The 26736-nt window shown below is 39.5% G+C and overlaps 2 protein-coding genes across 8 annotated transcripts in view; one reads left to right on the top strand and one right to left on the bottom strand.

The window, feature by feature from the left end:
* The first annotated feature begins 710 nt into the window (after window positions 1-710).
* ccnb3 (cyclin B3) lies at window positions 711-13415 on the top strand. 2 transcript variants are annotated; one of them, XM_015351398.2, is made up of 13 exons: window positions 711-891; window positions 1017-1216; window positions 1486-1619; window positions 4101-4184; window positions 4532-4641; window positions 6003-6105; window positions 6446-6544; window positions 7850-7942; window positions 8116-8253; window positions 9297-9452; window positions 10390-10539; window positions 11477-11607; window positions 12419-13415. In XM_015351398.2, the coding sequence occupies exons 3-13, from the start codon at window positions 1527-1529 to the stop codon at window positions 12483-12485; spliced, it is 1224 nt and encodes a 407-aa protein (XP_015206884.1). In that variant the 5' UTR covers window positions 711-891; window positions 1017-1216; window positions 1486-1526; the 3' UTR covers window positions 12486-13415. The 2 variants fall into 2 exon arrangements, with proteins under 2 accessions (XP_015206884.1, XP_006632856.1); XM_006632793.3 differs by lacking the exon at window positions 1017-1216 and having other exon boundaries at window positions 712-891.
* Window positions 13416-14144: 729 nt separating this feature from the next.
* Window positions 14145-26736, bottom strand: part of si:dkey-172j4.3 (diacylglycerol kinase delta) — an 83956-nt gene continuing 71364 nt past the window's right edge. For 4 of the 6 annotated variants that reach the window (XM_015351392.2, XM_015351395.2, XM_015351391.2 and 1 more), the window contains 7 exons: window positions 26329-26492; window positions 23954-24068; window positions 22173-22262; window positions 20992-21108; window positions 19580-19688; window positions 18419-18549; window positions 14145-15929 (listed from right to left, as the gene is read on the bottom strand). In XM_015351392.2, coding sequence (XP_015206878.1) covers window positions 15855-15929; window positions 18419-18549; window positions 19580-19688; window positions 20992-21108; window positions 22173-22262; window positions 23954-24068; window positions 26329-26492 — 801 coding nt within the window. In that variant the 3' untranslated portion in view covers window positions 14145-15854. The remainder of the gene's footprint in view (window positions 15930-18418; window positions 18550-19579; window positions 19689-20991; window positions 21109-22172; window positions 22263-23953; window positions 24069-26328; window positions 26493-26736) is intronic. The other 2 variants (XM_015351393.2, XM_015351394.2) reach the window with 2 other exon arrangements.

Genomic DNA, 26736 nt, shown 5'->3' with positions numbered 1-26736 from the left:
GTCCAGAAAAGTGCTATATACAGGTAAGTGTAAGCAATTATTTTTATTATTGTTCACCCCCTGCTCATTTTAATGTATACTAGGTGAGGTCTTAACCAGTAGCAGAACCACTGTTAGGTATTATCTGAATTCTGCATAATGCCTCAGGACAGCCCGTTGCTGGTAGACAAAAGTGAGACCTTCAGTGGCACACTGTAGAAAAAGTGAAATACCTTAAAATATCGAACTGCTGTAATTAACAAAGCTTTAAAATAATTTTAAACAGTGCTGAACAGTGTCCAGATAACTACTCCTGTTTGTCGAATGTTGTTTTGTATTATTATATCGTATTGTTCTATTACTGTCGTACTGTATGTTATATGATCATAAGCTTTTGATGTGCAAGGCACATTCCTTTAGGGCCAATAAAAATGAATTCATTCAGTTACCCTAAAACGAGTTGATTTTAGCAATCTAACTTGCTTAACACAGTCTTACTACGGCGCCAAGCAATGACGTCTCAAAGAAAGCAAGATGCACTCCCTCTTACACATCAATATTATAATTGATGATAATTTGACCCTTTAAAAAACACAGACACATGTCATCACTCCTTTCTTTCTATTGGTTACTAAGAAGTTTGAAAATTCTAATTGCTCCACCCCTTAACAACGGCATCTTAGAGAATCGCTGATTGGGCGTGCAGTGGAGTCCTCAGCCTATCAGGACAAACAATGGGTTTTCGTGTGGAACTTTGCGAAACGCTAGCTTTTGATAACCAAGCGCTCAATAGCAGTAATCAAATCTGTCAATTTTTCTACCAAAAGTGCTATTTTATTTTATTTTTTTGTGTTTTATGTTGTTGAAGCTATTAAGGGCACTCGTAAGGTACCAAAAGGTCTTCAAAGGAAGGTAAGGATTTTATTATATTTGTGTTTTTCTCGGTTGAGGTTTAGTTTGAAAGAGCATTGTGTGACTTTTGCATGCACAAAATTACTATTAAAAATCTGTCATGATGCTTAGTTTTCTGTTTGCAGGGTTTTTGCTCTGAAGCTCACGAACAGTTGATACGAGCATATGTGTGAGAGATCCTTTTTCTCGGTGGTCCAGCGTTGTCAATGCTTCGTGTAAACATGCCGAAATGCTAGGTTGGATGGTAACAAAACTCTGGAAATACAGTCGTTTAAGCTCGGGTGAAGATCGCATCTCTTTTTTCCATCAGTAGCCTGAGATTCTGGTACTTTCCTTTGCTAAACCTTTACCGTGACGGGGTGCACAAATGCTCTTTACTCGTCCTTTTCCAAACTAAAAATCTCTGTAGGCACGTACCATTTTCCGGACAAGCAATCATGTAAAAGGTTTACATTTTGGACAGTTTGCAGTTTTTACAGCAACTAGATGCTATCTGCGATAGGCTAGGGCAGTTTCTATCTGCAGAACAGCATTTAAATGTCATGTGTGCAGTAGCACTGCGGCACTTTTCACGAAAAGCCTTTCTTTCTGCAGAAAGCTTTTGCTTTGATCTCTGGTGACAGAAGTAGCTAAAGATGCCCTTTTCGAGAGGTAGAAAGCAGGCGACCTCCAAATTGCCCCACTTGAGAGGGAAGGGACCTGCGATGGAGAATGCCCTACACAAACAGGTATGTAATCCCGATTTTGATTTTGTCCACAAGGGTGAAAGTCGATGTATAATTGGAAAACTAAAACCCAAAAATGCTACTCTGTCAGACAAGGAAAGCTTTAGAATAAAACGCGAAGCAACAATGTTCTGTATGTAGTGTGCAAAACTAGAACGTGGGGCAGTTATCGCGGGAATGTGCTTTACAGCACGGTATAGTCGAAGAAATGTAAAATGAAGTGGACTAGTGCTTGCGATTTTGGCTTCTACTTATCATAGGTAGTATCGTTTGCTGGCGCCTTTGTTCACTTAATGGTCAGTCCGACAGACATTGCCTCCAGCTACAGCCAGTGTTCTTGGACATCTTAATCAATCCGAATGTCATCAATAACACAGTCTTATCATTTTGACAATGTGTAGTCTGCACAAAATTTGAAGAAAAAAGAAAACCCTAGTCAGTACTTAAGTACAAATTATGGGGAAAATGAAGACTTTTACAGCACTGTGTCTGAATAGATAGTTACAAATGGTGTAGGGGTGTAACCCTGGCGTCCTGGCCAAATTTGCCATTGGCCCTTACCAGTCATGGCCTCCTAATAATCCCCATTTATGAATTGGCTTCATTACACTGCTCTCCTCCCCACTAATAGCTAAAATGTGGTGAGTGTTCTGGTGCACTATGGCTGCCGTCGCATCATCCAGGTGGGTGCTGCACATTGGTGGTGGTGGTGGGGAGTCCCCATTACCTGTAAAGCACTTTGAGTGGAGTGTCCAGGAAAGCACTATATAAGTGTAAGCAATTATTAAATGGTGGGTTACAAAAATTGTGAGAACCAGGAACTGAATGAGCAGTTAAATCAATTGGTGAAATAAGCCCCCAGCTTGTAAGTGATTTCTAGCAATATACCCAAGCAGTTGGTATAATTAGAGGCACCTGAATTCTTTGTTCTCTGGCACAGCTTTAGTGAGAGGAGTAATAATCCAGGCACACGTGGTTGGACAGATATTTATTAAAATGACACCAACAACATCACAAAACATACAACACAAGTGTCTCTATGCATTTCAGTGGTCTAACATTCTGGTCACCCAGAAAACCCGAGACTGCTACTAATCATTAAACTCTTAATGCCTTCAGAGGCCACATAAGAGAGAAGCTGCCCTCTAACTCAATGCAAAGGAACCTGCAGTTAAATCTCTCTCTCTACACCCTGGATGCCATGAAAATAATGGGAGCCTATATCCCTATCCATAAAAATGCACCCTAAGCAGGAAAGACGTTTCTAACTGAGGTATCTTTTACCCAGGAAAACCCAAGTTCCCTAAAAACACAGAAAAGCACGCTGTCTAACAAGGTCCAAATACTTAGCTCCAGTCAGGTTTGATTTGGGTGATCAAGAAGTAAGAGCTCTCGCCTGGCGCAAGCTTCAAGTCCTAACTCCTCCGGACTCCTCTCTTCTCCCTGCTGCCTGTTCCTTGTTTCTTCCTCCTCTCCCTCTTTTTTCATGTGATCTTATATTGTGTGTGTCTGTACTGCTCCTTGCCAGTCGTTAACCCAGCACTTCCCTAGGTATACTAAGATAAACTTTATAATTGTTTCTGCTCAAGGGGTCCCCAGACCTCAGCAAACATCCTCTCTCCTTTGAAGTAAGAAGTGTTTGCTATTCCAAGCAGCACAAACTTCATCTAAAATCGGAGACACCTCTGTCACCTTAAGCTTTAACAATGTTTAAGTGTTTATCAAAGTCATTGCTTTATATGTAAATTGTGTTTTATGTTAGTAATTTAATTGATTAATGTTTGGGACTTCCTCTATTTTTATGTTTTATATTGTTTTGCCCCATGAGGGGTCCTCACCATCTCTGGGAAAGACTTCTTAGTCTCTCAGAGGGTGCACAGAGCTATCTCTTGCAATGCACAGTGGCATTGTTTGACGATTGCCATGAATGCATTAAGGCTTCCTTGGGGAAACTGTCCTACCGTGCTACTCCTCATGTTTGAGTTTTGAGCTCTTTCTTAAGTCTTGGAGCAACTGAGTGTGAGTGGGATTATTGTGATTGAAAAGTTATTGGCAATAATGGGTCTCAAAACCCCTTCCTGGTGGGCCTGGCATCTGCTGGTGTTTCTTCCAACCCATGTAATCAAATTGCACAAGGCCCTTAACCCCAGCTGCTCCAGGGGCGCTGTACAATGGCTGACCCTGCGCTCTGACCCCAAGCTTCTCTCCCTGTCTCATGTGTGTGTCTCATGGAGAGCAAGTTGGGGTATGCGAAAAGACAAATTCCTAATGCAATTTTTATTGGCTAATAAAGTGATCTTATATTACACTAATGCAAACCAGAGGACACCAGGCCCTGGTCTAGTACCAGAAGAGCTACCTGGAGGCTATTGATCTTCGCCATGTCATTATACTTCTTCTTGTCTTGTGAATCTGCGACTGATGGAAATTGTTCCGGAATGCCCTTCTGTGGTTATAATCCAGTTATTTGTGCTTTCACTGAAGGAGGAAGGCACCCAGGTGAAGCGTTCGCCTTCATCTCCCCAGGGGGCCCCCAAAAAGAGGTCTGCATTTGTGGATATTACAAATGTAAGTATTTTATTTAAAGTGGCATGCGTTCTTAAATGTCTTTTCCTGCCGGCGTTCCCAGATCTCGTTTAGTAATTCCCTTTTTGCACAAAGAAAGGGGAATGCCTCCCAATAATGCTCCAGCCACCTACAGAATATGTCAATATTTTATAATATGTCTTTGTTGTAAATGTAGATTTTATTTTACTTCTATTTTGTTTTGTTTAATGTAAATATCATTACTTTCATTTGCTTTGGCAACACTGATTGTACCCATCAGTCATGCTAATAAAGCACCTTGAATTGAATTGAATGAGGAACACGGGGGGCCAGTTTTCAACTAGCTGATTTTTTTCCCCCTCTGTTAGGCCAGCAAAGGTCTGCCAACCCAGAACAAGAAGAAAGAGCCTGTGAAATCCTCTGTCAAGAAGAAAGAGAAAAATACTGTTGCTGCCAAAAATGAGGCTAATCTCAAGAAGTAAGATGCATTTCTTCAAGGTGTTTCTCTTTAATAAGAACTTAGGTCATAATTGTTCCCAGTTGCAAGGATGCATTTAGAAGATTTATAGCTTTTTACTACTAGGTATATAGGTTTTCATTTGAAAGGATTGAGGAACCTTCTACAAGAGTTCTTTATGAAGATGCAAGCAGGCAGGTCAGTAGTCTAGATCTTACTTGCAGCGTTTATATTTCATGATGGAAAACTGTTTAGATGAAGCTCACTGTTTTGGGTTCATAGTCACTGCTGCTTCTTTTGCTATGTGATACAGAATTTCTTGGAATGTTGATCTTGAATTGTGCCGGTACTTTTCTGTAGCTGTAATATTCTATCAAAAATCTAATGAAATATATTTGATCATCTATGAGGACCAATTGCACTTTAGGACATTAGTTAGAACACGGGCATATTTGTGAGTAAATGCGGTAAATATATGCCCACATATAGTCCGTCACTCATTCAGTTGATAATTTACCTCAAGTTTCAGAGTTAATGTAAGATGTCTGTTGCTAATAATGGCAAAAAACAAGCTTTATGCAGCCACATTTACAGTATGGAGCAGTTAAGTCAACAGTACAATGCTTTAATTTGCTTCTGTCAGTTCAAATGCTTCTTATATTTTGAATAATTGGACACTATTTTCAGATTAACATTTTTAATAAGGAGCCACCTTTATCTTCACACTGTAAAATGCAGCATTCTTGGGGACACAAGCAGACAACTTTTTAAAAGTGGCAATCTCTCTTAAAAGCCAGATTTTGGAATATTGTTTGTATTTAAAAGGTCGTGCCTCTTGATTCATGTTGCACCACAGAGGATTGTCTTCCTATCACATTCAATGCAATGGACCATTATGATGGAAAATTCAGAGTTTAGTGAAATTTTACCCTGAAAAAAGACAACTGTGATATGATCAGTTCTTAAAAAGGTAACAGAATCTTTAAAGCAAGCCTGTGATCAGCTGTGTAGAAAGAACAGTAAATTTAAATGCATTTGGTATGAACTTTAACTTTCCACAGGTCCTAGTCTGAAGGTTCTTTCACATGATGGCAGGAACGTTGTGGTTGCCACTCAAGCAAAATGAATAGAGACACTTCCTTTTACCTAAAGTTTCAGGGTGATTTGTTCTGAGTTTTCCATGTTTTCCATATTTTTCTTTTTTTTTTCCATATTTTGTGAGGTGTTGTACAGAAGTTGTACCAAGATTAAATAAACATTTACTCTGTTTTTTGTGATGTTTTTCCTAAATATCCTGTAACGTTTTTTTTTAACTGTTTATATCTTGTATAACGTGGAAGAACTTTTTTTTTGTGTATTTCACTTGTGATCTTGACCTCCAGATCTGGCTCAATCACCCCTGAAGAGAAGCCAGAGAAACCACAGGAGAAGAAAGCGATCGAGAAGGAGGCAGTGAAGCCCCAGGTTGAAGAACAGTGTTCACAGGTATGCAGATGTTTCTGAAGGTAGTTGTGATAACCCGGTTATGTATACTCCATTTTCAATATATGTTTGCCATTTCAAAAATATAAAAGAGTGCAGACATTTTCAAAATTAGTGAGCAATGTATTTCCAATAGTTCCTCAAGCATTAATATGGTCGTTCCAGTGACTACTCAAACGTAAACTAATTGCTTCTCGGTGTGGGTCTTGCACCATTGGCACATAGATGTTAAGGGGGCCTGCAGTACAGAAGAAATAATTTCGTAGTCGTTAACACAGGTGTGTAAATTCTTGGTTGTCTGAAATTGTATCCTTCCTTGATAAAAGCAAACTGTCTCCGTCAGATTCCAGAGGAATTTGACATCGATAAGGACCACCTGCAGGACAGCTTCATGACGGCAGAGTATGCCAAAGACATCTTTGACTACCTCAAGGCCCGCGAGGTGAGTTATTAAATTGTCATTTTATCACAATGCCTTTTTTTCCCCAATTGCCAGTGACTGGTTTTATGACCCCTCTGATATGGAATCGCCGGTTGTTAATTAAGTGTGAAACTGCGTGCTGGTGAGTTCTTCACCTTTGAGCACATGGCCAGTCTCGCAGGGCTCACAGGAGTTGTACAGCACTTGCCAATGTTCCTGCATGTTCACAGCTGTGCAGCCTGCTAAGGAGTCTCTGGCTCAGAGCTGTGAAATTGGAAATATTTTTTAAATGGGCAAACTCAGGTACAGTAGGTTGTGGACATTACACTTAAAATGAGCATCTTTCATTTTCTAGATGTTTGCAAGCCAGCTCCATTGCACTTGTACTTTGGCTGAAATGATGGTTTAATACTGCTTTTGACAGCTAGAAGGTTTAATGTGTGCGTCTGTTTTAAACGGGTGAAAAGTCATAAGCTCATCAGGAAGCCCTTGGGGTAAACTGTGATCATCCCCCCCCCATGGGTGACTTAAAAGTAAGTCCTTTCTGGACCTCATTTTATGATCTGCTTCAGAGGTATTGAAAATGCAGCACAAATGCTCATTTTTCTTCCCACCACTATATAGCAAACTCCTGTTTGAACCCAAGTGAGCTGCACATGCTTTCCTTTACAGCTGTAAGCGTATCAGTTTTATTTTTCCATTCTGGCTGTGTGGAAGTGTCTATACTTTTTGAAAGTATTAGCAGTGCAAAAATACAATTTACAATAGCTCAATACTTTTTGATCTTAAGATGTTTTAACCTAACTTGGCAGGTTTGCTGTACCGGTTTATTTTGGTTAGTTGACTCAATTGCATTTTCAATGGAGGCTTTATTGCTTTATTCTTTAAATGTCTCATTTTACAGTGGCCACATTCAGCAAGCAGGTGTAAAGAGAGATTGTGGCATTTGTTCTTTTGCAGAGCACTGCCTCTTTTTGCAACATGTTCATGCATAGCTTTATATAAAGCTTGAACCTTTTGTGTCTTCCTCCCATACACTATGCCTTTTAAGAGATTGTTTGAAATAGTTTCAAACTGCTATTTAATTTTTTAGCTACCCAATTATATTAATGTGACAGACTTGCTGTTAGTAAACGAGGTGTCAGTGTCTACGGACACTGTTGTGTTGTTCTGTTGTGGCACAGCTGGATCCAGAGTCCTGAGTTCTGCAGGACATTACACTAGCAAATGGGAGTAGCAGACCATATACTTTATTGAAAGTAAAGAGAAACGTCCTAGATTTTAGCTATAGTGGATATACTAATTTATATAGCTTCTACTTTGCAGGAAAAGTTTATCCTTCAGAATTACATGGACAAACAGCCTGACCTCAACAGAGAGATGCGATCCATTTTAGTGGACTGGATGGTCGAAGTTCAGGTGAGTGCATGAGTTTTCATTCCACTGGATGCTTCTGGTTTGGGTTAGAGCTGTTGCTGGAGAGTGTCGGAGCAAGACTGTATGGGAGGATGCAACAGGGAAGGGTTTTGGACTCTATCCCGCAGTGTTAATAACTATCCCGCCTGATACTCATTGTCTGTTGTCGTCTTCAGGAGAATTTTGAGCTGAACCATGAGACACTGTACCTGGCAGTGAAGCTGGCAGATCACTACCTGTCTCATACTGTGTCTGCAAGAGAGACTTTGCAGCTCATTGGTTCCACCACCATGCTGATCGCATCCAAATTTGAGGTAAAACATCTATTTTAAGGGCTTTGAAGGGCAGCTGCTGGAGAAGCCTGTCTGTTTTCATATTCTACCTGCTTCTGGTGTGCCTGATTTTTTTGCTCACGTGTAACCTGGGACTAGACCATTACTGCATGCCATACAGTTTACAGATTAATATGAGATCTGCAGATTGAGTTGTTCTTGTATCGGATTGGAAGACCGACTTCCTACTGATGGGCAATAGTCGTCTCCTGTGCAGCACCAGGTGTATTGAACTTGCTGCCCAAATCCATTTTTATAAACTAAGATTTGTCAGACTCAATTAACAAGAAAATAGTTGTTTTCAGTGACCAGTTTGCTAGGCTTTTTTACTTGTGTATCACATGTGGTGTTATATACTGACTTGTTTCTTAAAAGCACTCTTAGATCTTTGTGAACAGTTTGGTAGTCAGACAATTGCAGCATGGATGTGCTTTGCTTGCATAATATCTCCATATTTGCTTCTGCTAGTGAATGTGCTAATGGAATTTTTTGGACCTATACTCACTGTGATGAGTACCTTCACCATGTTGGCAGCGTTGTCCGTCTCTGTGCCTGAACATTTAATGGTCCTGTTGTGAAACTTAGTAATCTTTAGTAATATGCTCTGCAGCACGAGTGTACCTGAAACAAGTGCTCCTTGATTCACTTTATAGGTGGTCATCAAACTAACAACGTTTCTTAGTGTGGCCCAAGCAACACGGCCCTTGAGCCCAGTACAGGAACCTGAGTCTCTGTTTAGCCAAACATCTGTGATTTCTGAATTTTCTTGGCTCCACCAGGTGAGAGATGCTCTCAAATGACTTATGTAAAATGATTATATAGAGACCAATTCATGTGGCAGAACAATTACACAGAGGATTTTAGTTTGAAACCATAGCTCCTACTACACCACACTGCTACTTAGTGTGACTAGACTGTTACAAGACCGAGCACCTGTAGACAGCGGGATCCTTTTTTTTTAAGCCCAACACTCAGGCATCTCCTGGGGCAGAATAACCCACAGTGCCCTTTCCACATTCTCACAGGAACGCTGTCCGCCTTGTGTTGATGACTTCCTGTACATCTGTGATGATGCCTACAAGAGGGAGGAGCTAATTGCTATGGAGATGGACGTTCTGCAGACGCTCAAGTTTGATATCAATATTCCGGTGGCATACCGCTTCTTAAGGAGATACGCCAAGGTACGGTGTTGTCTGAACCGTCAGGGTTTGGGGATTTTTTGTACTTTAGATGTCCTAAAGGGATCAAGCTCTGGCTCTGTACTACTTTTATGGAATTGGTCAAAATCTTCTTAATTATAGTAAAATACTGTGTAGGAGGTGTACAGATGTTTATGATCACTCTAAGGAATACTAGGTGTCCAACACCGGAGAAGGAAGTGGTCTTGCCCTCAGTTTAAAATGGAGTTTTCATTTTTTGGGGGAAAAAAATGCTAGTAAGGAGTTCACATCCATCTCTTCCCCTGAATTTCACCCTATTGGTAAAAAAATCCCTTACTTTGGGTTTCTATAAAAGGTTAATTTAGTAAAGCACTAATTCCATCTTAGTTTTATAACTGCAGTGTAGATGAGAACATTGGTGTAGTAGTTTCATTACAGTCTATCCTGCACAGGAGAAATAAACCCTGTAATTATAGAAATGTTGTAAGCATACCAAATTCTTTGGTGTCTCACCATTTACACTTGTTTTCTTCCATGACCAATATTTATAATTTTACTTTCTATATGTTAACATTTTTTGCTGTAGGGTTACTTTACTGATGAGTAACAGGAGAATAGTACAGTACCTAGGTTATGGCATAAATTTTCCAAAGGGATCCAGAATTTTACAATTTCTTTATGGTTCCTTTTATGGTATTTTTTAATGTTCAGCTTGTAGACTGGTTCCTGAAGGCTTCTGAACTTTCAGAACATCTTTCTTGTCTCCAAGAAATGGTCAGGACTCAACTTTCCTTAGTATTTTGTTTATGGCTGGCCAAAGAGTGTGTAGTTTACGTGCATTTACTGCGTTCCTGTGTGCACTCCTGTGCTGTGTGGGGTTTGGCCTGATGACAATGGAAATGAAATGACGCTGATTTCCTACTTAAAGATTGTTTTTCCCCTCCCCGCCTCTCCTCAGTGTGTCCAAGCTGACATGGAGACCCTGACGCTGGCACGATACATCTGCGAGCTGACGCTGCAGGAGTTGGAGTTCGTGCCCGAGAGGGCATCTCAGCTGGCTTCTGCGTGCCTGCTTCTGGCCCTGCACATGAAAGACCTTGGTGGATGGGTGAGCACAAGGCCTCCAGGAGCACTGGGAAAACACTAAAATGCAAAACCTTGACTGCATAATTTCAGCACTTTGTATAAAACTAACAGAAGAGACACCAGTACCTAGTTGCATGAGTATTTGAACTAATCTGTTGTAACAGTCTTGGTGCAATATAATGGAGATTTTCCTGAAGTCACTTCTAAGTACTATATGTGCCACTGAGTTGGCCGTTTTAGAAACCAAAAAGAAAAAGGTATTTTAATGGAAGCTGAATTTTTTTTATTCCTGATATTCAAAGGTCTAGTCCTGTATATGCCTCGAATAAAGGCAGGATAACTTGGCCTGGTTAAAATGGAGTTGTACAGATTAAATTAGACGGGCGAGATCTTTTCTTGAACATGGGGGGGAACATTGGTAGGACCTTAATATTTGGCACTACACTCTTTGCCTAAAGTATAACGTTTAGGTGTCAACGTGTAAGCAAATGAGGTTTTGGTGGTTTGAAAATCTGAGGTTTTAATCTTTGATCCCTGTCTCTTTATTTGAGCTCATTTTAAAAGGTTAGTGGGAACCCTAACTGATTGTGTTCAACAGTCTTTAGGATAAATAAAACATCTCCATGCTACTCTCTATACTCCACCACTGGAACTTTAGTATGGCTTTATAGCAGAAAAACAATAGATTGTAAACTGCCCTGCTTAGTCAGATTATATCTATATTCCATTTCTCCCTTGATCATTTCATTTTTCCTTTCATATATCCTTTATCTACTCTCTGCCCTGAATAAAAATGCCCTTTTCTAATAGTTTTTTGTTGTCGGTCTAAAGTAATGGATCCATGTTTGCTCTTTTTTTCCCATTCACTCATGTCCGATACAAGTTATTTTTCCCATCTGTCCAGTTTAATGACTCATTTTGCAGACTGGGGTGCAACCTGACTGTGGTTCTCATTTCAGACGCCAATCCTGCAGTATCACACGGGCTACACACTGGCTGACCTGGTTCCCCTGGTTAAGAGACTAAACTTCTTACTCACCTACCCAACAGATGACAAGCTGAAATCTGTCAGAAGCAAATACTCGCACAAGTAAGTCTGTTTAATCTGTGGGAACATACAAAAGGTCACAAATGAGAGGAGAAAATTCAGCCTTTCTAGCCAGTTTAGTTTGTACTTTATTGACCCAGGTGTCTTGTGCTTCTGTTTCCTGAGGAAAGCCAGCATATCAGCTTCAGTCACATGGCTGGGCAGCTCTTTCCACACTCCTACAGCCTAAACTTGCCAATTTAAGATGGCAAGACTGTCAAAGACAGCTGGCATGTAAGTGTGTCAAATTACTTCTTGAGAGCTGTAAAAGTTCTGGAGCTCCAAGTCATCTGATAAACCTTAATTTTGCTTTTTGGTTTCAAATAAAAAGTCACCAGATGGTAAACCATGAAAAACAGTTAATAATTCATGTGTATATTTGTTTTTCCATCTTGTGCAGATTAAATCACCAGTAATTTATATGCGTTGGTCTTTCGTGTTGACACCAACCAATGCCCACACATGTTGTCAACAGCAGCATTAAGAAGGTTTTAGCAGAAATGTAGAGGTACTGTACTAAAAGATTACTGGCAACAGTATAATATGAAACTTTGGCAACACCTTAATAAATTCTATGTTGTCATAAAAGCTACTATTCAATTAGATCTTGAGATTTGCTAAGGTGGCATCACTAAACAGGTTTCTAATTACTGTTTAGTTCTTTGGAAACCCTCTTTTTAGCATATACTACTAGTTCTCTGTGTGTCTGTATCTGAGAAACATTTTGGTCAGAGCTGATGGGGTTTGAAGGGGAGACTCAAGAACCGTGTTAGAATCTTGACATGAAGTTAACTGACTTTTATGAATCCTGTAGGGTGTTCTTTGAAGTAGCGAAGATCAAGACTCTGGACATGATGCAACTGCATGAGGCTTTGTGCTGACCTTAACTGCTGCAGCAATGGGGAAAAATGTAAAATATGCAAAACATGTATATATTTGTATCTATTTTATTTTGTATGTACTGTATTTTACTATTATGTAAAGAAAAGGCATTGTTAACTCAATTCATATTAATTTTAATATCAGGATAGTAAGATTCTTTTCTGATGTTCATTTTAAAACTCATGACGGTAAGACACTGATAATTAAACTAGGAAAACTGGTGTTGGATTATCCTTTTAAAAGACTTGTAAAGATGACGCCTGTTTACTTCAGTATTTTTAGCCCCCATGTCATTCCTAGTTTTGTTCTATTGAAGGGTTTGTCATTGAATCAGTTCACCTTTTGAGACTCTTTCCCTCCAGGAGTAGAAAATGTTACTTTATGGTCTTTCTTGGCTCTCAATGCTGATTGATTTGTGAAATTCAGGCTCCTCACAATAGAGCTAAATTAGTTTAGAAAGGTTGTAGCCAAATCTTGAGGTAAAGCTGAATTAATACATTGATGCAAAGACCAGATGAAGACCTTGAGCCTTGTCAGAAAATAATTTGTGAAGTAATTGCATCACTCTTAAAAGGGGAATTATGATGTTGAGCAGTGCAGTTCTGGAGAATGACCTTATCAAACAAACCATTTGACTTCAGCAAAAAAGAGCTTTCCAATCCTAGAGAAGCTCAATGCCCTCTTAAGACAGTGCTAGATATTGGTTAGGTTATTGTGTGAATAGAAGCTTTTTGGTTTGATGAAAGTTATTGTATATCTGGAAAATTGTAATTGTGTGAGTTTTTGCTTAAAAAAAATGTGAATGTATGTACATATATTAATATAAGTTGTTAAACTATTTTTGAGAATTGTTAGAGAACTTTAGATCTTAAAGGATAAATCCCTGGAGATATGTATGACTAATACATTAAAAGTTACTGTGGATGTGAGCTTTTTGTATTTTTGTCTTTTTTCGGAGTACATTTGTCTGCTTATTGGATTAGTTTGTGACAACCTAAGAGCCTCATGCTTAAGAGCTCTGTGGTTTTTAAACACGAACCACTGATCTGTTACTTAGCTGATTGTAACACTACACTGCTGTTTGGATATAGACACAAATTCACAGAGGGCCTACTGTATATAGAAATATAGACCCTTTGCAAATTTTTAGGTATGTTTTTTTTTTTTTAGAAGTGGAAAGACCCGAAGTCAGTTGAGGTTGGCAGAAATGAGTTTAAATGTGGTGTAGTGTTAGTGTAATCATGGAACCTGGCAGGTCTGGGTTCTGATCCAGCCAAAGTTCTCCATAATAGGCTATCAAAGATTTCATTTTATTATAGTTTTAAAAAATATTTTAGCTATTAATATATTGTAAGTGGTATGACCTCTAGCTATTGCTAGTCCATCAACGGCTCATCTGTTAAGGGCTGTTTAGTTGGAAACATGGAAGCAAATTCTTAGTTGGCAAGTTGAGTAGAGACAGCATAATGTTCAGTTGGAAATAAGGACTGAATGCAGAACAAAATCAAAACGAGCAATTACCAGGATCAGTTAGCCCCAGTGATGGAAACACCCAGCTGGAACAAAAAACTGGACACGGTGGTCTCTTCAAGAGTAGATTTCAAGGGGACAGAACATCTAGCCTCACTTGGCAGGATGTGCATTAAACAGACTGGCGCTGGGATCACAACAGTTTTTAATAGGATTCTTTGCAATACTTTCTTTCTAATTATTGACACCCCAGTAAGAATGTAGTTTGTAGATGTGTAAACAGTCATGAACAGCAAAATTGTGTCACTTTAGAGAGAGACACTGAAACTCTGAGCCTTTGGAGCAAAATGGCAAAATAAGCAAAATCATATCTATTCTATACATTAGGCCAATTTGTTTTCAATGCATTGAATATTGGGTTCCAGGATAAACGTTTGACTCGGGAAGATTTTGATTTACAAAGGCGGAATAAGACATACTTGGATATCATGCTGGCTTTGCTTTCCTTCTGTGTTGGTACTATAACTGATCACATTTATGGTTTAATGTAGTATGTCAGCTTGTTCCACACTATTAATCCTCCTACTAACAGACTGCAATGGGGTTTGGCAAATGAGGTGTTTTGTTATTTGACCTTTGTTAACTTAAATATTTTTTGATGGTGTGTAGGGAAATAAACTATCCAAAAGATACAAGCAACCCTGTGTGAAGCCTTAAAATTAAGGTCTTCACTTTTTTAGTATGAATCATGTTAATATACAGGAAAGGCGATCCTTGAAGGATCTTGAGCCCTTTAACCACAGCTTAGCAATGTAGTTCTTGTTAAAAGAGAACCTGCTCCAACACTATACAGTTGTTTAATGCTTGTTTCTACATGGTCTTGTTGATTAAAAGCTCAGTGATGAAAATGGTTCACATGCGAATCATTTGAGAAGTGGAACACTTTTAAAATGCTCTACCTATGTGGCTACAGAAAGATGCTGAACAAAAGGCTCACTTCTGTTAAGGGTTCATATTTTTCTGATAGCTCAAGGCCATGCAGTGTATCTATACTGGAAGTATACACATTAACATGAACTGCACAAAAGTGATGTATTGTTAATGTAGCTGTACTGTATGCTGCCTGAAACAAAGAGGCCCTTTTGGGAAAAAAAAAGAGAAGATAATACTGTTGGCTGTCTTGCATCCAGGACTTAAGTGCAAGGTGAGTAATTTCTTTGCAATGCACAAAACACAATTCTGTTGACACAGCCTTGTTGTGCCTTTGTCACACACACGGGCTTGGCACCAATGTACTGTACAGAAATTGAACAAAAGCACAAGTGTGATGTACAGGTAAGAGCACAGAATCGTGACGTTCACCATGAGAGGTTGGGGAAGGTGTAGAAGCCATGCAGGATTCTGGTCACAGTACAACAAGACTAAGAGGCCCAGCTTCTCTTAGAGGCCTTTTCCACACACAATAATGACATGTTCCACATACTCTTTGAGATATTTATCCTTCTGGCAGGTCTGGAGTGTTTTCAATCTCACAGCTATGCTAAAATCAGTCCCTCGCCTTTCGCTTTCAGCTCATTCTCAACGCGTAGCTGGCCTTCCAATAAAAAAACGAAAAAAAAACACCATTGTACATTGTCAGGCCTTAGCCAAGGGCTCAGGAAAGCACATTCATCAGAAAGTCTACAAGCAGGGGAGACATCTGGATTCGGAAATACCTCCCCCCCCCACCAGTCTCACTCCCATTCAGCAACACTTGAATGGGTTCAGCGCGCGCTCGTGCTGGGATAGAAAGAATAAATGATGACGCTCTGCCCTTTGTTCTTAACACATCCCTCGCAGAGGAAAGAAGACCAGCTTGTAGCGGAGTGAATCCCTCCAGGATCGCCGCATTGTTCTGGTCAGATGGACGTGGTAATCTCCTTAATTCCCTGAAGGATTCGCTTCATGTGACCCACCTTTGTTATCCCAAGATCCTACAGGATAAACACAATGAAAGTTATTTTACAATATCAATTTTACAGGCTGTCTTCCTTTTAAAGACCCTGGAGACTGGAGGCTTGTATTGTAATTTAACTTCTCTCAGTGCTGGGTTGTAAGGTTGGCGCTGCTCTAAGAGGTTTAGTGCTTTGCTTGATCAAGTTTCAAATGAAGTCATCTCTATCATCATGATAAAGTTTGGTTTATCACTCCTATTTCCCAATGGACTTATAGTTTAGAAATGTTAAAAAAAAGTCTGCTATTGAAGTTCTTAAACCTTTATATAATAATATAATATTTGTGAAATTGTTATTGAAAGCAACAGGTGATCTACTGTGCAATGAGTGAAGGTGAATGAGATGAGATGAATGGGGGATATCTGAAAGCAACGTCTCCAATGAATGAGCCCCCTGGCGTTGTCTTTATTGTACAACAGCCACTTGTACTGTATGGTCTGTTTATATTGAGGTGTGTGGATTTGATGAGTGATACAATATTTCCATAGTTACAATTCAGGATTTAAAACTGAAAGTTCATTCTAAAACATGAATAAACAGCTGATATATTTCTCACTTGTTTATCGAATATCTCTTGCAAGAGTATTATGCTAGTAACGGCCCACTTTTTTCTATTTTTATTTTTTGATCTTGGAGAAGGATTTGTCCAAAAATCAGAGCGTGGTGTCGTGTTTCAGAAATATGGAACAAGCAGAAAGCTTGAATTGGCAGCATGCAAATAAGCAAAAACACAGAATTACTGATCGAGGAAATTACATTTCAGTGCCTTAAAGGCTTTCAGAAATACAAGTCAGGAATGACTTGCCAAATGTTTCACTTGGATTTTAGTGCAGAGAAAGGTTGCAAATTGAACAAGACAGGAATGAAAGCAATGCAACGAACATTACAAAATGTATAACTACAGACAGCTTTAGAGACAGCTTTAATTCAGGGTAATGAGTAGCATCATGAAAACCGCTTTCAGGATGCAAGAGGTCTTGAGCCAGAGATAAACCCCTAATATCATCTTGGAAAAACTGGCAGATGGTGGTAGAGAGGAGGAGTGATAGGGTGTAATAATAACGAGATTTATTGTGCTCAGACAATCACTCTGCCAATACGTAGAGTTATTATGCCCTTACTCAGGAAGAGCGACAATTACAGTGGTGCCCTGTGTAGTCATTTCATTAAGGACTATTGCAATATAGGATTAATGCCTGACAACACTCCCACACAGAGCTCTGTGGCTACAATTCTTGGTATTTACCAAGTATTTCAACTTCTTTTTTTTTGTGCCAATTCTTTATACCTAATTTGGAGTCATCAACAGTATGCGACACAGAGTAATGGCTGCAACTCCTGTGCAACCTAAAAAAGAATTAAATAGAGTTGACCTAGCATCCTGCCCATTCAAGCTTGACGCATTGCAGACTCCGCAACGCTGAGCTGTTGAGCTGTGCTCATCTCTCACTGCAAGGTCAACAGAGCCTGAGAGGAGAGTTAGTGCTGAGTAGAACAACAGCTAATCTCTCACTGACGTCACTGCAAGCTACTTCCAAAACCTCAATTAAATTAGCAGAGGTTGAATGTGTTTCTTCAGCTTACAGAGTTAAAGAACAAGAATTTTTAGTAAGAGATGTGTCCCATTTCAGTTGGGTTTTAAATTAATTAAGCCAGGGTGCAATTGTGGAGATATTAGACTAATGAAATCCTTCAATGAGCAAACAATTGATCTTTTGCTCAACAAATGAGGGGATTTCAGATTTCCAAAATGGTTTTCTTGCACAAAGGAGCATTCTTGAGCAATTGCTCTGCAAAACAGATCAAATCGATAAAAGTGAAGACGTTTATTTTCAAAACTTTCTTTGCTCCAGCTGAAAGACATAAGACACAGAGTGAGGTTGAAACAGACACAGTTGAGCCAGAATTTTGCCTAGTGGTGGGCAGAGCACAAGGGAGAGATTCTCGTGGTGTTAAATTATCTCATTGTGTTTTTCTAAAATGAGAAAATTCCTGTTTGTTCCCAACTACACTTTTAAGTTTTTTTTTCTGGTTTTGTAAAAATTCACACTCTCAAATGAACAAGGAAGTAAGATCTTGTAACCATGCTTCGTAATTGTACAGTGAACTTTTAATTAACCTTAAATGAATGGCAAATTTTGCAAATTAAGCAGAACAACCACTGATTAGTACTTCCAAAGGGTTTGTTGTGAGGACCTTATCATGACATTAGAATATTTATTTGAGGTAAAATATGTTTACTATTTTAGTAAAAATGAATACCTATGACAATGTACCTACTATCAGCCAGCAAGTCTTTAAATAATATTTCAGTTTTAAAGAAGGTGGAGTAATATTTTGGCCACAGTGGAATTGTAATAACAGCTTCCTTTTCTCTTGGATGCCATGGCAACCCACAGCTCAAGTGTAGGAGGTGTGTCTGTTCAGCCCCACTCCACACTGACAACACGAGTTTCCCTGTCTTGTACCTTGAGGTCTCGTCTCTCGAGGAGAACCAATTCGGACCCCTGGATGTCATGGCGGACAAATATGTCTTTGTATTCCCCTAACCCAATGGAATCCAGCCAAGCTGCTACTTCCTCTGTGCGCCACTTCTCCACTTGCAAAAGGAAAGGCAGGAAAAACAAAACAAAAAAAAAACAAACAGAAAAGCACATAGCACAATATGCAGTAACACACCAGACATCGACAGGAGGAGGCAGAGACTGACGGGGGATCAAAAGCACACCAGCTGGACAACAACAGGGCTCAGGCGCCCCACAGGGACACAAGGCAGACTCTGCCTTTGTTTCAGCTCATTTCCAGATTGACAGGTTAATGCTGACATGTCAATTCTGCTGGAAAAAATCTTTCATGTGGAATCAGAAGGTACCCATGCCACACTGGACAAAAAATATATATACTACTAACTTAGCCTTCCTTCATTTTTGTCTTTGTCATTTTCAGTGGCTTCAGCTGACATGTTTTCTCTAGCTTTCTCTGTCACACAACTGAAAAAACAGCCCACAAATCAAATATGATTTGTCATTAAAAAGATCTGGTCATCTGGTCATCGCATCTGGGTATTTTTCTCGCAAAAAATGTGGGCTCCCAAAAGCCGAGAGGTGATCAGCACTGAAACCCGTCCCACCCCCACACATACAGTACACACACTTTAGTCTTTACTTATTCAAGTCCAAACAGAAACACTATTGGTAATAATGTTTTCAGCAGTATTAACCGTTTTGGTGTGTGGCAGGTGTGAAATGTACTGTAAATGAAGCTAAGACATTGAAAAGAGCAATTAGTGTTAGGTTGTAGAATATGAAGAAAAATACACATTGAGGTTCAATCCCTATTGTTTAGTGCCTTCTACTGTAACCAAGGAACACAACGAAAGCTTGTGAATTCTCATCTTTATCTTAAATAATTCAGGTAACCAGAAGGTATAAGCTTGCTAAATTGAATGAGACAAAATTAATAGGGAGCTGGCAATTTTGATGGAGGTAACTGCCAAATTAAAAAAATCTGAATTTACAAAAAGACAAACATTGAGTAAATACTGTATGTCTTCAGTTGTTGGATTAATCTTGGCGTTAAACACAAAATCAAATAAAACAAGACCACAGAATCCCATGTCATGCTCTTACCAGGCAGAGAGCTGTTTGATTTTTGTTTGTGGAGTTTTTCTCTGTCCTTCTTTGCCTTAGGTATGATTTTCAGCTTGATGCTGCTCTTGCTGTTGTTCCTGGTGGTCTCCTGAAACAAACAATGAGATAGGGATAAGGGCCAACACGACAAGATGAGTGGTTCAATCTTTAGATGATAATTTTGCCATCCTCTGCTGATTTCACCTGGGTGCTCGTAGCTTTTTCCTAATTTTACTTTACGATATGTTGTTTTTGTACAGATTTCATGTCATAGTAAATTACAAGCTGTTTAGCCACATTAAAGTCTACTTCAGTAATTGCGGTTCTCCAGAGCTCATATGGAAGTATGGAGCATTATGGTTCTCTCCTCATCAAACCTTTACAATTATGTGTATTGCAAAAGGAAAAAAAGTAATATGTCGATGAATAGTCATGTATACATATTTTTGTCACATGACTTCATATTGCATTTTAATTACACCTTACTCAGTCCAGATACTTAAACATTAAATGGTAATGAATCATGCTAGAATGCTGGGAAATCCTGTGCAGCTTGGGAAAGCAGTCTAAAGAATTGTCAAATTCTTTGATGGTGCATAAATACACTGACTAATACTTGTAAAAAAGTCATTCACCTCTAAAGAGCAATATTGTTCAATGGTTCAGATTGCCATCTTTGCAATGAAATATTTCACTAATTTTGTATTAATGATAGAAAAAATACAGTTGCCTTGGATTATTGAGCAGACACACCAGAGACGTTACATTTAGTGACAGACCATTTAATTACTATCAGAGATGGAATTATTAGTGTGATTTTAATTACTGTTGTTCATTTTGTACTTTGTTTGGCAAGAAAACGTGAATCTACAAGAGGGATCTCCAATCCTGGTCCTAAAGACCAACCACATCTGCTGGTTTTTGTTGCACCTGATCCCTCAGTTAAATAATTGAACCTCTAACAGACCCGTTCATAGGCTTAATTTCAACTGCGAAGGAAAAAAAACAACTTACAAAATGCTCCAACCAAGCAACCTGTTCATTGAAGTAAAGAGCTCAGCTGCAAAGAAAACCAGAAGCTGTGTGTGTCCCCAGCACCTGGATTGGGAACCCACATCGATAGCAAAAGCAATCCCAAATGACTTATGAAGCCTTCAAATTGGTTGAAATGTATATGTATATTCTAAATTGGACTGGAGCTTTACAGTTTATTTTTATAGCATGCCATGTCGTTCTCCATTTTGTGCAATGGAAAGGTGACAGAAGTGAAATAGTTTTGGGGGTGCAACTGATGTCACCCAGGTTCAGTCCTTGAAACAGTTTATGTCACAAGATGTAATGATATGAGTGTTAGAGAGTCTGATTCTCAGGGGGCCGGAAGAGAGAGTTTTAGGGTGCTCTGGCAAACGGACCTCATCGGTGCAGTTGACGATGTGTGCGATCCAGTGCACGTCTCCCAGTTTCTGAAGCTCGCTGCTCATACTGTTCAGGGCAGAGTGCAGCTCCTCCTCCTGCGGGGACTCCATCTGCTGCGAGGTTGAGATGAACGTGTTACAGGACATGTGGGCTCCCAAAAGCCGAGAGGCGATCAGCCCTGAAACCCGTCCCGCCCCCCACACATAGAGTACACACACTTTCTTCTTTACTTATTCAAGTCCAAGCAGAAACACTATTGGTAAGAATATTTACAGCATTATTCATGCTGGTTAATGGTATTAACCATTTTGGTGTGTGGCAGATGTGAAATGTACTGTAAATGAAGCTAAGATATTGAAAAGAGCAATTAGTGTTAGCTTGTAACAACAAATCCTGGTCAGAAGGTTCTAAAAAATTAAGTCAGGACACCGCCATTATTAAAAAAAAACCAAACTAAATCCATATTATGTAATCAGACCATATAATAAATTGCTTCTCTTTCTATTGCACACTGTGCAATAGATAGTGCTATGGAGTCCTTTGTGACTAAAAGTACTAAACAAATACAAGAAATGATTACAGACTATGTATGAGGAATAATAATTATTATGTTGTGGATAACCTTGTGTATTTACCATGCAAAAAGCTGTAATTCATCATATGATTACATAATCATTAAGAAAGCGTCTGAAAACTGGAGAAATTTCAACTCCCACTTGTAGTTTTCATTCAGACCCAAGAATTCAGTATTAAGTAACCTGAGTCTGAAATGACGAAATGTAGTTATGGACTACAAAACAAAGGAAAATGATGGATTAGTGAACTGGAAGAGCACGAGGTGCAAAACATCACAATGGATACACTACTTGCCTAACTAGCTTCCTATTGATTTTTTACAAATAATTTTACTATGACAGAATACAGATATTATTATGAAAGATATGAGGTGATACATCTACAAAGAGAAACAGAACTCATCAATTATGGCAGTAAGCACTGAAACCTTAGATGAGTTCTGTCCACACACATGGTTTAAGTTTGCAATGGGCCTGGTCTGACCCAGGTCAAAGACACAGAATTTTAACGCCACAGGCAACAAGACAGGGGACTCAACACCAGTCATATACTGTAGTACTGAAGTAGCCCGGAAGAAGGGACAGGTACAGTATGATCTTACCAGTAACTTTCCATCCAGCAACATTTTAGTTTCCAGCTGTAGCGCTTTGACACTGTTTACAATATCAACCGCAGTGTTTCGGCTGATGAACTGCAGGAACACAAAAAGATGTATAGATATCAAAAGTGGATCCCTGGCAGTGATGTTTCTTTGCTGGCTTTTAATCGTCAGATTTGATGTTTGCCCCCTCCACACACCGCAGGTGCAGAGTAAGCTAGTCTTTATTTTCATTTACATTGAATCGGAACAGAGAACAAACTGAAATATTGTATTTATTTGCTTGAAGCCAACTTCTGTTCTGACTGTGTTTAAAGAACAAAATCTTTAAAAATTAGTGCAGGAAAAAAAAAGTTTCAAGTTGTCTAAATGTAACTATAATATTAGAATCAATATTTTGATTTTGATCAGGTCAGGATTCTTGGCTTGGAGCTGGAAGCTTGTGAGTTCAAATCTCGAGATACTACTGGTATACCCTTAAGCAAGCTATTTCACCCAAATTATTCTAGCAAAATACCCAGCTGTACAATTAGGTACAAATTTGCTTTGGGTAAAAGCCAACAATGTTGTTCAGTAATTTCAGTAAAAAATAATAATTTTGTTTGACAACGCTATCTCTGAATAACATTCATTTATCCTAGTGTATACAGATGCCATTTTTTTAAATTAGTTTATTCACTTGAAGCCTTAGCTACCTCTTGCAAGGTTGAATGCGGTTTCGATAAAGAAAAGCTATTGGCATTTAATTATAGCATTTTAACCAGCAATATGTATTCTAATTGATACATCGGTGAATAAGAGTTTTGGTGATGGAGAGAGCAGTAAGTTAATTACAATGTTTTTTTTTTATCTAGCTCTTCTTCAAAATTACAGCTACTGCAAGTTTGTAACAAGGATACGAATAATTGAAAAGGGAGGGGATGATATTCATCTATCTTAGCTGTTTTTTCATAGGTGCTTATGTAAAGAAATATATTGTTGCAATTTATACAGGCTGGAAGTATCCAGTTGCTCTCTGATGAAACAATAAAAACAGTACTGCATAAGACATGTTAAGACGAAGAGGAACTTCTATTGCAATGCCACTTTATAGTATTGAGTGAGTAGGTCTCAGGAAATTTTTCCTGCTCTATGTATCCTCTGTCCTCAGCTAAATGTAGACATGTGCAGATAAAGTCCCTCCACACCTCTGTTACAGAATTTGGCTTCATAATAGCATTTCATCAGCAGTCCAGCACACAAGGTTATACAGTCTGTTCTTGGATGAGAAAGGTGTGGCAGAGCCAATGTTATTTCAATGATGCTTCTACAACATTGCCTAGGACTGAAGCAGACCAGAGCAGTATAACCCACATGTACTGAAGCAACTCAATAGCAACAATAAGGACTGTAGGGACTGTTCACAATGATTATAATTAAGACTTATTTATGACTTAAGCAAATCTATTTCTGTTTTGTACCTTTACTGTTGTGCGACTTTGTGACTTAGAATTAAGGAGGACAGAACTAAAGCCTTGCAAGTCAAGCTAAACAAGACAAGGTGGGCTTGTTTTCATAAGCCTACTTCAGAATTCTATTAACTGGACTCTAGATACAGCATCCCAGAAGATCAGGAGGCAGTGGGCTGAAGCTGTTGAGCAGCTGGCCCAATTATAATTGTAGATTTTCTGGGTTTATGTTAGTTATGGTCAGCACGCTAGCACTGGGATACACAATGCTAATTCTTGGGTTAGCTGGATGGGCTCACCGGATGCCAATTTGCTTATTTTAAGCTGGTAGCTTACCTCGGGGAAGCTGGATTTGTTGGAGAAAGCCTCGCTCAGAATGAGAGCACTGGCGTTCACAGCATGTGCCAGCTCCTGCTCAACGATTTTGTGTGTCTTTGCAGCTTCCCGGATTCTACAGACAAAACAAAAACACTCTCGCTTATTCCCGAGCTTTTCTATTAAACAGCCGTTGCAAAAATATCCAGTAAAACCTATAAGCAATTCTTGAAGTTCATACTGTACACACTCTCCCGTTTTTTTCAATCTGCTTACCCTTCAGGTGCCTGAAAGCAAAAACTGTGGCAGAAGCCTTTTTGCTCTCAACAGAGAGCTGCCATTAAGTGAAGAGCTTATCATTTGCAACTGGCAGAAGAGTGGAGGATTTAATTGAGGTCAGAGAGCAAAACCATAAAAATCCCCTGAAACAAGGTTGGGGAGTGTAAATTTAGGAAGTTATCTTCAGAAAATCATCCTAAAATGTTTATTTAAATTTTTTATTTCAATTTAGGAAATTAAAAACAGCATTAGGATTTGCTTTGCTCCTGAGTGTTTTGGTTGTGATGCAATCATTTCCTTCGATCTCCCTATTTGATGCTCAAATGTTGCAGTGTGTATGCATCATCCACTCTTGGCTTTGAGCAAATACACAGATTCTGGATTTTCTGCTTGTTTGTCCAAAAGGGAAAGCAATCCCATAGAGCAGTGGTTCTCAAACTTTTTGGACCAAGTACCACCCCTAATCCAACCAAAGCATCCAAGTACCACCTACAACTCATCATCTCATAGGAACCCCAGCAATTCTCATTGACCAACATGAGCGCACGTGCACACACACTCACACATACATATAATAAATATTATAATAATAAACTTTATTATTATTATTAAGCCTTTAAAGGTGGCTTCTTAAAGTGTTTTATAGAAAAAAAGAACAACAAATAAAAATAAAAAAGCACCATTTCAGTGAGAGGGGTGAGCCTGTTTAGTCGAGCAAAGCAGATGTGAATTAATTTTTCGAGCCTTCATACAATTCACAACAGTCTTAACAGATTTTAAATCGTCAGGCATTGTCTTGACGGCAAAGGTCTCGCGGTGGATGTTGCAATGAAACCATTAATTTCTGGAGCAACCTCTCTAATTCGTGCAACTACACCGCTGTGTCGGCTTGTTCATTGCTCTAGCACCGTCTGTACAAACTCCGACACATTTTATCCAGTCAATGCCATTCACTTCGATAAATTCATTCAGAAGCTGAAATACGTGCTCTCCTGTAGTTCCTGTTGGTAGCGGCTTACAGAACAAAGTCCTCACGGGACGTACCCTCAAACTCGTATCTAACGTAAACGAGCAAATTGGCCAAATCGACTACTAATTGCAGTGAAAAACATCTGCTCATCTTAACGCGCTCTGTCACCGTACTTTTGATATAATCCTTCATTTCAATAATTCTATGAATGACTGTGTCTTTCAGGGGGGGCAGCAGGTCGAGCTGTTCGGCAGCTTTTTCTCCACACATAATAGTGTGGGGCTTACCTGCTTTAGCAATCCGCAAGCTTTCATTTTGCCACGTTTCTGTTTTTATTTCAGTGTTTATTTTAAGTATTTATTTCATGCGCATGGAAGAGAAACACAGAGACGCTCAGTGTATTTTTCTCAAATTAACTTAGAACAGTTCTTAAATATTTTTCTGTTATTTTTCACGCTTTCCTGTGCTCACAAGATTACCAGCGTTCGTAGCACGCATTTCTATGCATTCCTGTGTTTACAACGTTGGGATTGTTCCAAAATCACGCACATTCTCCTTTCTCCCTATTTGCTGGAGATACAGTAGCTTTTTTTAAATACAATTGGTCACTTGCGTCCGTAGCACGCATTCCTACAGAGTGGTATAGAATTACAGAGTTTCTCTTGTGTCCACTGAAGTATAAGCGCGCACTGTATCGTAGTACGTAAGCTGCGTATTCGACACGTATAAAAATACAAAATAAGAAAACCCGTTCCGATTTTTTCAGCACACACAACACAGTTCCAGGGTCATTTTGCGTACCACCTGGCGGCACGCCACGTACCACTGCCGGTACGCATACCACAGTTTGAGAACCACTAGAGACATGATATGAGACCCAGGAAAAGCCTCTTGATTCACATTGCCCTGGCGATGCTGTGACTGACATCATTGGCGTCAGTACATGGAAAGGCTATCTGACTGCTGTGGAGGAATCTGTAGGCATAAAGGCTGTCTGACCACATGGGCAGAGTGGCAGTGGAGAGATATGTAGATATAGGGGCTGTCTGACTAATTGATCAGAGGGGCAGTGGAGAGATATGTAGATATAGGGACTATCCTGGGGCAGAGGTGCTGGGCAACAGCCTAGGTGGAGGGGTTGTCTGACCTGTTGATCAGGGTGTCTGCCTCCTGGCCCAGCTGCTGCACCAGCACATACTCCTCCTCTGTCAGGTACTCCATGGACTGCTGGGAGTTGAGTCTTGGCCTTGACGGTCGGTAACCGTCACACTTCCTCTTGTCCTCCCATGACTTCAGGGTGCTCTCAAAGGCCTGTGTCAATTTGAGAACAAATGAAAAAAGAATTCATGTAGTATGAGAAAACGGGGATGAGAGAAAGCATTTGTCAAATATCTTCATAGCAGCATAACGATCTAGAAGCACAACAGCTCAGCTCTACACATGCAGTGTCTTTGTCATCCCTGCTTTCTGCTTCACACAGGTAGAGTAACTGTTTTCTGAACTGCACATTGGGAAGTAACTCTTCAGCGGCATCTTCTAGGTGCCATTTATTTGA

The sequence above is a fragment of the Lepisosteus oculatus genome, chromosome 8 (genome assembly GCF_040954835.1).
Source record: "Lepisosteus oculatus isolate fLepOcu1 chromosome 8, fLepOcu1.hap2, whole genome shotgun sequence".
Taxonomy (NCBI): domain Eukaryota; kingdom Metazoa; phylum Chordata; class Actinopteri; order Semionotiformes; family Lepisosteidae; genus Lepisosteus; species Lepisosteus oculatus.
This window is presented reverse-complemented; position numbering and strand designations above follow the sequence as displayed.

What these genes read in the sequence shown, in the direction of transcription:
- ccnb3 (XM_015351398.2), top strand. Translation starts at nt 1,527, where the DNA reads ATGCCCTTTTCGAGAGGTAGAAAGCAGGCGACCTCCAAATTGCCCCAC. An exon ending in TTGAAGAACAGTGTTCACAG is followed by an intron (nt 6,106 to 6,445) that starts GTATGCAGATGT and finishes TGTCTCCGTCAG; the next exon opens with ATTCCAGAGGAATTTGACAT. An exon ending in ACTGGATGGTCGAAGTTCAG is followed by an intron (nt 7,943 to 8,115) that starts GTGAGTGCATGA and finishes TGTCGTCTTCAG; the next exon opens with GAGAATTTTGAGCTGAACCA.